The following is an 11,633-nucleotide window of genomic DNA, read 5'->3' as shown; positions in this document are numbered from 1 at the left end:
GCAGATCATGGGACTTCTCAGCCTCCATAATCAAAGGAATCAATTCCATATATACAATTTCCTTGTAGGTCTGTTTCTCTGGAGAACCCTAATACAGTGGTTCAAGGTTTGAACAATGATGCCCACGATGCCATTAAAGAACTGACTCCACCATCTCTAGCATGGGTCTCCCACCATCAAGACTGCAGGATGGCTGCAAAGCACTGAAGCATCATGACCACTTTCTAGGAAAGAAGAGAGAAAGGGCAACATTTTTGTTAACTAAGTCTATACTGAGTCTCTTTTTTTTTTTCTTTTTTAGAAAAGCAACAGGTTTCCTGGAAGTCCCACCCAAAAGACTTCTATCCATATTTATTGGCAGAACCTGTCACAAAACCAACTCTAACTTTAAAGGGTCCCAGGAGAGCAAGTAGCTTTTACTGTGCTCACTGCAGCTCTGCACAAAGTAGGGCTCTGTTGGCAAAGGAGAGGAGAATGAAAACAGGGTAAGCAGCTGGCAGTGTCCACACCATACATATACGGCCCATAAACTTGCAGACCTAAAGAAGAAAAATACAAACCAAGTCTTAATGAAACAGTAATCTCATAAAACTATACAGTTTGACAAAAGTACAAAAACTCACACGACTTCCTCTTCTCTCAAATCCCACACTCAGGCATGCCACTATGAAAAGCTTATGTTATTTAAGAGTCACATGATTTTTTATAAAATCTATCTGGCAAAGATAGCTGACAAAGGTTATGCCTGAGCTAGTTACAAGATTATTTCCCCTATGCATAGAAAACCCTGCATAAAGGCAAGCCACAGGGTGGGAGTATTTGTAATATATATATCTAACATAGGACTCATAGCCAGACTATATAAAGAACTATTGTATCTACGTACCACATCCTCTTTTTCCATTTGTCTGTCGATGGGCATTTAGGTTGCTTCCATGACCTGGCTATTGTAAATAGTGCTACAGTGAACACTGAGGTGCATGTGTCTTTCTGAATTATGGTTTTCTCTGGGTATATGCCCAGGAGTGGGATTGCTGGGTGATATGGTAGTTCTATTCTTCGTTTTTTAAGGAACCTCCATACTGTTCTCCATAGTGGCTGTATCAATTTACACTCCCACCAACAGTGCAAGAGGGTTCCCTTTTCTCCACACCCTCTGCAGCATTCATTGTTTGTAGATTTTCTGATGATTCCCATTCTAACTGGTGTGAGGTGATACCTCATTGTAGTTTTCATTTGCATTTCTCTAATAATTAGTGATGTTGAGCAGCTTTTCATGTGCTTCTTGGCCATGTGTATGTCTTCTTTGCAGAAATGTCTATTTAGGTCTTCTGCCCAGTTTTTGCTTGGGTTGTTTTTTTGATATTGAGCTGCATGAGCTGCTTGTATATATTTTGGAGATTAATCCTTTGTCAGTTGCTTCGTTTGCAAATATTTTCTCCCATTCTGAGGGTTGTCTTTGCGTCTTGTTTACGGTTTCCTTTGCTGTGCAAAAGCTTTTAAGTTTCATTAGGCCCCATTTGTTTACTTTTGTTTTTATTTCCATTACTCTAGGAGGTGGATCAAAAAAGATCTTGCTGTGATTTATGTCAAAGAATGTTCTTCCTATGTTTTCCTCTAGGAGTTTTATAGTGTCCAGTCTAATACATTTTGAGTTTATTTTTGTGCATGGTGTTAGGGAATGTTCTAATTTCATCCTTTTACATGTAGCTGTCCAGTTTTCCCAACACCACTTACTGAAGAGACTGTCTTTTCTCCACTGTATATTCTTGCCTCCTTTGTCATAGATTAGTTGACCATAGGTGCATGGGTTTATCTCTGGGCTTTCTATCCTGTTCCATTGATCTTTGTAGAGACGTGGATGGACCTAGAGACTGTCATACAGAGTGAAGTCAGACAGAAAGAGAAAAAAAAATATCATATATTAAAGCATATATGTGGAACCTAGAAAAATGGTACAAATGAACCGGTTTGCAGGGCAGAAATTGAGACACAGATGTAGAGAACAAACGTATGGACACCAAGGGGGGAAAGTGGCGGGGCAGGCCGGGGTGGTGGTGGTGGGATGAATTGGGAGATTGGGATTGACATGTATACACTAATATGTATAAAATAGATAATAAGAACCTGCTGTATAAAAAACAAATAAAATAAAATTCAAAAAGAAAACAGGGGCTCCCCTGGTGGCGCAGTGGTTGAGAGTCCGCCTGCCGATGCAGGGGACATGGGTTCGTGCCCCGGTCCAGGAAGATCCCACATGCCGTGGAGCGGCTGGGCCTGTGAGCCATGGCCACTGAGCCTGCATGTCCGGAGCCTGTGCTCCGCAACGGGAGAGGCCACAACAGTGACAGGCCTGCGTACTGCAAAAAGAAAAGAAAAACAAAACAAAACAAAACAAGCCAACTAACTCGTTCAGGGAATGACTACTAATGGGTACCAGGTTTCTCTTTGGGGTGATGAAAATGTCCTGATGAAAATCAGGACCATGGCTCTGACCAGAATGAGGCGCGAAGAGATTTCTGGGGCATTAATAACATTATCTTTCCTGATTTGGATGCTAGTTACTTTGGGCGATGTTCACTTTGAAAAAAGTTATGATATGGTACTCTTCTGATTTATGCACTTTTCTGTATATGTTACATTTCAGTAAAAAAATTTACAATAAAGGAAATGTAATCTAGCCCTGACTCTCAGGAAATAATCTTCAAAGGGCTAAACAAACCTTCAACGGGTAACTGATTAATAATACCTGATTCCTGCTATCTCTGCCCCAATCTTAACTCATGCTTTTAAACAACCTCTTACTTTACAGTATCTTATTCATTCTTGCTGTACACAAGGTACAGCCAGCCCAAGGCTGTACCTATCTTTACTGCCAAATTTCTTACAGAAGGATTGTATGAGGCTTGTCCTGGTACTTCTTCTATGGACAAGTCTCCCCATTTGAATAAGAATTATTACTTCAAAAGTATTTACCATTTGAAGTACTCGAGGTTTTATCATCTGCTAAATTTCACATTAACCTTGAGAGCTAAGTGTTCTCTCTCTTTGTATTAAAACCATAAAAAAGAAGTAGAGTCCTGTTGCCCTGAATTTATCCACCAGGTCATTGCATTCCATAACTCTGATAACTCCTTTTAATCTGTGGTTTTCAAACTGCTGGTCACAACATATTAATGAGCTGTGAGCCACTTGAGAGGGTCACAACCAGCATGTTTTTTTTTTAAAATAAGAAACACAAGAGAAAAGAAAACATAAGAACGTACCGCACATGGTATGGTCAGTGCTTCTGTTACATATGCATATACGCAAGGAATACTGGGTCTCCACACACTTGTTATTGTTGTCTGTGAGTTGTGGTCAAAACGTTTCAAAGCTACAACTTTAATCCTCCCACTTCACAGGATGGCAGAATCCCGAAACCAGGCTCCGACGACAACACTCATGGTTTATGGTGTCTCCTAAGCCTCAGGGGAAGGGCAGTTGGAGAGCAAAGGCAACTTGGTTTCGGCAAGTTGTAAAATCTGGGCGTGCAGAGGGCAAGGAGAGCCGTGTACGCCAGTGACTGGACTGTGGTGGCAGGAAGCTCGGTGACTGCATGTGTGATCACCAACGACGCTCAGGAAGCAGCTCAAACCTTCCCAGCTGCCGTCCGTGGTCAAAGCAGTGTGTTCACCTTGAATGCTGTGAGAAGGCTGACAATTATTTCAAAGCTGGCGCTTAAGGACAGAGAGGACAGACTAAACAAAAGGAAGTGGCCTAGTTAAACAGAGTAACCATTACCATCAACACAAGGAGCAGTCTGGACAAGCTGCGTAAGAGTTTGTGGAAAAATAATAACCAATGCTTTCATGATAAACTGTTTTGGTAAATGTAAAAAACATTTTTTCTAAATGAGCGTCGTCCCAGAATCCTGAATGGGCTCGGCGCACACCACAGCTGCCGCCGCCCACACTGCACTCCCCCAGTTGGTCCACACCACCAGAACTTATTTTTAAATTTCAAAAGATTTTAAGGTTACTGTTAACCATTCCAGGACTACTGCGTAGTTAAAACTCAGCCAATCCAACTGCAGAGTGTGTGATGAAAACCAGTTGCCGTGATGGTGTTCCCACAGCGACCCTCCGGGGACTGGAGCTGGCTCCTGACTCTCGATAGCTGGCAACTCTTACATACACCTGCCATGAGAAGGTGCTTTCAGCTGAAGCCTCCCAATGTGACTCCATACCATGAATTTCTATGGGACAGACATTCTTCCAGGGGCTCCACGCACGAGGGCGGGAGGAGGGAGGCATGACCCACCAAGTTACGCTCTTTGAGATATTTGCACAAAGGAAACGGCCGCAGCTCAACCCGAGCTCCCCTTTCACTGAATCTGCCCCACTTAGCTCTACTACCCTCTAGGTCCAGAAGCACTAAAGGGGGTTATTGCAGGGCTGCAAAGGAGCCAGTGATAGGAATCCCCCGAGTTCAAAGCTACCACTCTTTCATATAAAAAGACAATTGTATTGCTACAGTATTTACTGGTGTCAAATCCCGGGACAATCTAAAGGGCTAGACTGGGTCAGGAGACCACCAGAAGGAAACACTTAACGTTAAGAAGTCACACCGCTATCAACCCGATTTTCTATTCCTCCAAGTTCTTCCTTAGAGTTCAGAGTCGCAGCGCACCCTAAATGCCGCTGCTAGTGGCAGCTGCCTTCCTTGCTCTGGTCTCTCGGGACTCCTCCTCCTTCCTACAGGACCAGGACCATCCCTTCTCTCTCCCCGCTGTGTGTCAATTGCCTCTGGCCTCAGCCTTCTTTTCCTAGTTTTCCCCAAAGGCTAGAATCACAGCCGTGACCTCCAGACTGCCGCAGCCCCATGCTGCGGTGCTGAAAAATACTGCTCGGTCTTTGTAGCTGGCAAGAACACTCCTAAGAAAAGCAGTATTTACTTCTGGGGGGAAACCAGTGTTTCACTAAATATGAATCCAGAAAGACACGACTCCTTTGGAAAGGAGTCTAAGCAGGTGGGAGATAGAAAGGGAAAAATATACTTAGTTCAGGACTGTGACTGATTTTAAAAGACAGGCCTTTATTGTTTTAGAAATAGCTAAAAAATAGAAATATGCAGCATCTGGTGAACTAAAATTTTCATGATTTGGAGACTGCGAGCGGTCATTTTTTAACACACCCCCATGACATCTGCAGTCCTCTGAAGATCTTTCACTTCAGGGAAACGGAAGACTTTTCCACAAGATCTACGTCTTTCAACCTAAGCCCAGAATGACCTACACTCACAGCACTGCAGAATACAGTACAACTCTTTTTTCCAACCATCTATCCACACTGATCAGTTTTAGAAGATACTGGCGTCACATGACGCAGTTTCTTCTTTGCGGTGGAATATTAACTAACAGCAAATGGGAAGACAACACAAAATTAGCTGACTACCATGCTGACTGGGAATTAAAAAAGAAGTGACCTTGGGGGAGTGTTCATTCAACAATATTTATAAACAAGTCCTATACAACAAGACTACATAAGAGAAGTCTAGACTGTTGTCCTATCTTATGAACGTCTGTCTCTTATTTGCTCTAGTAAGCTCTCTTCGGTTGTAATTTAATAAGAAGAAACGGTTTCTAAAGCAGGCAAGGAACCCTGATTCAATTTAGGACAGCAGGCCCCAGCCACCATCGCACACACGACCAGCGGACACGATCAGTCAGGCACAGCCACAGACCCCACAAGTGGCCAGAACTGGCCTTCGAGGCTTCCCAAGAGGGGCCAGGAGAAGTGACTGTGAGCCCACCTGCACCCGCGCAGCTGACTCCAGCCCCACCACATTCTCGATCCTTCTAAACTCAGAACTGGCTCCAAGTGTGAGCAGCTATAGAGCCTGGACACAGTAAACGCTCAACAGATGCTCCTACGAGCACTGCCGGCGCGGCTAGCACGCTGCTGCCACCACCACTGTTCTCGTCACGTGAGCCCACAATGACCCTGACGGCAGCTTGCGGAAAGCTACTTTGTCTTCACTCTAACAACAAGGACACAACTGCTGTTTACTGAGCTCTTACTTGCGAGGCAGCGTGCTAAGCGTTTTCTTTTACGTAAATACAACAGTGATGCCATGAGGTATGTCCAAGTATCACCACCTTTGCAGATAAGGAAACTGAGGCTTAGAGGGCTGAAGTGACTTGCTCACGGTCGTACATACATACTCACACCCTTACGTGCACAGGTGGGGAGCTGCAGTATGAGGTGAGTTAGTGCTGACTTTGGAGCCCCACTCTACCTCTAGCCGGCAGTGCCAATCCACCTGCTCAGGCAGCTTTCTATTTCCCCCCCTGCCTCTATCCATTGAGTCCTCTCAACCTCTAAAGCGCAGTGATTCGCCACAATTATCTGGGGGTGACACTGTGCAAGATTCAAAAGAAGTCCTCGTTTGTGCAAAATCAGACCCAGGACCTACTGTCTCGGGCAGCGGCCAAGAGTCCTGGCAACTTCCTCTTCTGCTGGGCGGGATGGAGCTGGGACAGCTGTCCACCACCGGTCTCGGGAGGATGACGCTCACGGGCAGTCCTATTCTAGGAAAACCAGCGGCAGCAAAACATCCCCGTTCTTGGCTTGACAATCCATTTCCCCACCTTGAACCTTGATGCACTGGGGTTACTGAATTTGAACTTCTGTTGGTTCAAATCTTTGTGTTCCAAACTTTGTGTTCCAAACTTCTATTTCCTGTGAATTGTATCTGTCCCGAGAGATGACCAATACTAAAATTTACACAATTTAAAAGATAAAAGCAAGCTTTGAAATGCAAGAAAAATAACACGTAACAGTAGTAATATTTACATTCAAATCTATTGCAAGATGGCAAAAGTTCAGCAACATTTAAGGACTATCAAGTTTCATTAAATGGTTCCATGTTTTTGTTGAAAAATATAAAAATATTTTTCTATAAACACTTCGTAAGAGGCAACGTGAAAATTACCATATTTTACAGAAATAATTAAGTCCATCCTCAAATGTTCCTTTTTAATCCTCTAACTGCAACTTTCAGGTCTAGAGAGGAAAAGTTATTTTAAACCCTGTCCTGTGACTGTTGTCTACACATTTAAATTATGGGGAAAAGTCTTTAGAACTTAATTTTTCGACTATTTAAAATAAAAGCAAGACACAAAAATCACTTGGCAGTCAGATGGGACATGAGAGCCAACACAGTTCTTAAAACCAAGAGTTGCATTAGGCAGTACTCAGAGATCAGAAATTCCTTTTTCTTCCTCCCTCGTGCTGTTGGCAATTCCGCAAGTCCACGCCAGGCTTCCTTAAGTTTCTTGTGATATTCACGGGCCGCACACAGATCTCACAGTGCATTGTACTCCACACATTTCGATGGATCTGTAGGAAAGTGCTTCTGGCAAATGGTCATTAACCTCTTCAATCCCTAAGAAAATAAAAATAAATAATGGTTGGTTATGATATGGTTAAACTATTCTTGATCGCCCTCCTCTGTACTCACTCCAGCTTACCAACGTCCCCGCTAAAATGCAGCAGTCCCCTGCAACACCACTCAGACGTACACTGAGAGAAAGATTTAATCGTGTGCACTCAGAGAAAGGTACAAGATGGTCATAGCTTGTTCACAAAAACAATAACATCAAAAGTACCAGAAACAACCCAAATGTCCATCATAGGAGAATATGTGAATAAGCTTTAGTATGCTCACAAATGGAACATACTACATCAGTAAAAAAGAATTACCTAGAGCTACAATTTAGCCTTTCTCCACCAGGTTCCAATAGAGAATTAAGCCCTGCTGGCTAGCCTAAAGCATCCATTATATGTAATGAGACAGCTCCTCTCCGATGTACCCTAAAAGGGTGCTACATGTGTCCCATCCTTGGGGAAATGAGAAAATGGGCACTCAAATCATCTTCTGTGTTCTACGGTCCAGATGAGAAACTCTGGTTGAGAACAACGGATATACATGAATCTTACAACGTTAAATGTAAAAAGCAAGTGGCAAGGGGCCTCCCTGGTGGCACAGTGGTTAAGAATCCGCCTGTCAATGCAGGGGACACGGGTTCAAGCCCTGGTCCAGGAAGATCCCACACGCCGCGTAGCAACTAAGCCCATGCACCACAACTACTGAACCTGCGCTCTAGAGCCCACGAGCCACAACTACTGAAGCCCGTGCACCTAGAGCCTGTGCTCTGCAACAAGAGAAGCCACCGCAGTGAGAAGCCCGCACACGGCCAACGGAGAGCTGCCCCCGCTCGCAGCAACTAGAGAAAGCCCACGTGCAGCAATGAAGACCCAACGCAGCCAAAAAACAAAAAAAGCAAGTGGCAAAATGCTATATACAGTATTACACCATTTAAAACTTTTTTTATTATATATAATTTTTACAGGTTACTTTCCATTTACAGTCATTACAAAATATTGGCTGTCTTCCCCGTATTGTACAGTACATCCCTGAGCCTGTCTTACACCCAACAGTTTGTACCTCCCCCTCCCCTGTATTACCTTTCTCCCCCCGCCTCCCAACTGGTAACCACTGGTTTGTTCCCTGTGTCTGTGAGTCTGCTTCTTTTCGTTATGTTCACTAGTCTGCTGCATCTTTTAGACTTCACATGTCAGTGACGTCACTGTCTCTCGCTGACTTGATTCACTTGGGCATAACGCCCACAAAGTCTGTCCCTGCGGCTGCAAAGGGCAAAGTTTCACTCTTCATGGATGAGCAGTACTCCACTGTGTATATGGACCACCTCTTCTATCCATTCGTCTATTGATGGACACTTAGGCTGTTTCCATGTCTTGGCTACTGTAAGTAGTTCTGCTATGACCATTAGGGTACATGTGTCTTTTTAAATTAGTGTTTTGGGGTTTTTCTGGATATATACTCAGGAGTAGAATTGCGGGGTCATATGGTAGTTCTACATTTAGTTTTTTAAGACACCTCCTTAATGCTCTCCACAGAGGCTGCACCAATTCACATTCCCACCAACAGTGTACAACAGTTCCCTTTTCTCCTCATCCCTGCCAGCATGTTATCTGTAGACTTTTTAATGATGGCCATTCTGACAGGTGTGAGGTGGTATCTCATTGTTTTGATTTGCATTTCCCTGATGATTAGCCACATTGAGCATATTTTCATGTGCCTGTTGGCCATCTGCATTTCCTCTTTGGAAAAATGCCAATTCAGTTCTTCTGCCCCCTTTTTTTTTTTTTTTTTTTTTTTTGCGGTATGCAGGCCTCTCACTGTTGTGGCCTCTCCCGTTGTGGAGCACAGGCTCCAGACGTGCAGGCTCAGCGGCCATGGCTCACGGGCCTAGCCGCTCCGCGGCACGTGGGATCTTCCCGGACCAGGGCACGAACCCGTGTCCCCTGCATCGGCAGGCGGACTCTCAACCACTGCACCACCAGGGAAGCCCTGCCCATTTTTTAAGTGGGCTATTTGTCGAGCTGTAATGGGCTGTTTATATACATTGGGTATGAATCCTTTATTAGTCATGTCATTTGCAAATATTCTCTCTCATTCAGTAGGTTGTCTTTTAGTTTTGACAATGGTTTCCTTTACTCTACAAAAGCTTATAAGTTTAATTAGATCCCATTTGTTTATTTTTGTTTTGTTTCCATTACTCTAAGACAGATTCAAAAAATATTGCTTCAATTTATGTCAGAGTGTTTTGCCTGTTTTCCACTAGGAGTTTTACAGTATTTGGTCTTACACTTAGGTCTTTAATCCATTTTGAATTTAAGTCTTGTATATGGTGTTAGAGAGTGTTCTGATTTCATTCTTTCACATGTAGCCGTCCAGTTTTCCCAGCACCACTTGTTGAAGAGACTGTCTTTTCTGCACTGTATATTCTTGCTCCCTTTGTCCTCAATTAGTTGGCCATAAGCCGTGGGTCTATCTCTGGGCTCGCTGTCCTGCTCCATTGATCTAGGTGTCTGTTTTTGTGCCGGCACCATACTGTTCTGATGAAAGCCAGGGAGCATAATTCCTCCAGCTCTGTTCTTTCTCAAGATCGTTTTGGCCATTTGGGGTCTTGTGTGTTTCCATACAGATTTTAAAATTAGTTGTTCTAGTTCCGTGAAAAATGCCATTGGTAGTTTGATAGGGATTGCATTGAATCTGTAGATTGCCTTGGGTAGTATGGTCATTTTAACAATATTGGTTCTTCTACTATTATACCATTCTAATACAACTCAAAAACAACTTAAAAATAACATATTGCTACGAAATACACACATAACATGGTGGAATTATTTTTGAAAAAGGAAATGACAAATTGTGGATAATGGTTACTTCTGGGGTACAGGAGGAAAATACAGATTCTATGATCTTCAGAAAGTTCTAGCTCTTAAGCTGGGATTAAGGCCTTTACACATTTATCTTATTCTTTGCTTCATAACTTACATATCACATGTGTTCTTTTTTACGTACCAAATATTACACAATAAAAAAATTGTACTATAATCATAAAAAATAGCACAAGCACGACCTGGCCAGTTCTGCAGAATGTAGTCTTAGTACTACTACACCGCCTTCGTTCTGTACCTTTGACATCTGTTACCATGGCCTTCGGTTCTTTATAGACAAATGCAATATACAAATTCCCATGATGTCACAAATTTCAGGTGCTTTCTATCTCGTCTACAATTTGGCCAGTTCTCATCCAGTCTATAACTTCATAGTGATATTTTTAACTGATGATAAGAACTGTCACAATTAAGAAAGATTCAATCAGTCCCTTTCAACTCATCCTTCAGTCTGTGATCTTTTAAAATCTTTAGTGGGCATTTTATTTTCAGTTTTTCTTCTTAGCTTTCTCATCCACCAGCAAGCAAACATGCCGCTAAGTCATTATCCAAGTTCACAAACAGGCCAGGGACAAGGGCAGAAACCTGCGATGTGCCGCTATAGATCTCTCCAGAACAATTCTGCAAGTTTTACAACTAGCATTGAATCCTATTTACTCTTTTATCTACCAGCCTACAAATGTCCTTGTTTACAAGGAGACACTTAGTCAGATGTCTTACTGAAATCTAGACATCTATAGCAATATTGATAAGTTATTAAAAACGACAATCAATAACAGCAGCACTTAATTTTAATGATCTCCAAAGCAATTTTTGGCACAAATTATTTTAACGTTTCTCACCTTGCATTCACAAAAACTGAAACGACCCAGTTCCTAACACAGTAAGAACAATGAAATGCCATCAGAGGCCAAAGGTTGACTATGTTCAGGTCTATATTAGATATGAAAAAATATATAGCACACTACCTGGTACTTAACTAGTATTCCCTCCAAATTCATTTTCTTTCCTAAAAATGATACAATGAAATATCATGTGCTCTTAAAAAAAGACAGTTTCATGACCCAGTAGGAAAAGCAGAGTATGTTGCTGGAATTATACAATCTAGTAACAGAAAAGTGCATCTAGAAGTCCGAGCAGGAAGGGTAAACCCCCTCAAAATACATACTAATGTTAACAGGTAGCGAAAACATCACCAAAGATCTAGAACTCTTACTCTGTAATTACCTTCATATTCAAACAACACTTAAGCTAAGTAAAATCACCAAAAACAAAACAAAACAATGAGGTAAAAAGCCTGCCAAATCTCTTTGGTCCCATAGT

General features: G+C 42.6%; 2 protein-coding genes across 4 annotated transcripts in view; one reads left to right on the top strand and one right to left on the bottom strand.

Moving 5' to 3' along the window:
• Positions 1-11,633, top strand: part of FRMD4A (FERM domain containing 4A) — a 378,187-nt gene that overhangs the window by 361,290 nt on the left and 5,264 nt on the right. The gene's annotated exons all lie outside the window — the stretch shown is intronic.
• Positions 5,051-11,633, bottom strand: part of PRPF18 (pre-mRNA processing factor 18) — a 51,336-nt gene continuing 44,753 nt past the window's right edge. For all 3 annotated transcript variants that reach the window (XM_060162220.1, XM_060162227.1, XM_060162238.1), the window contains one exon: positions 5,051-7,428. In XM_060162220.1, coding sequence (XP_060018203.1) covers positions 7,348-7,428 — 81 coding nt within the window. In that variant the 3' untranslated portion in view covers positions 5,051-7,347. The remainder of the gene's footprint in view (positions 7,429-11,633) is intronic.

This window comes from Lagenorhynchus albirostris, chromosome 1 (assembly GCF_949774975.1).
Source record: "Lagenorhynchus albirostris chromosome 1, mLagAlb1.1, whole genome shotgun sequence".
Classification (NCBI taxonomy): domain Eukaryota; kingdom Metazoa; phylum Chordata; class Mammalia; order Artiodactyla; family Delphinidae; genus Lagenorhynchus; species Lagenorhynchus albirostris.
Note: the sequence above shows the minus strand (reverse complement) of the source record. Positions and strands in the feature narration are given on the sequence as shown.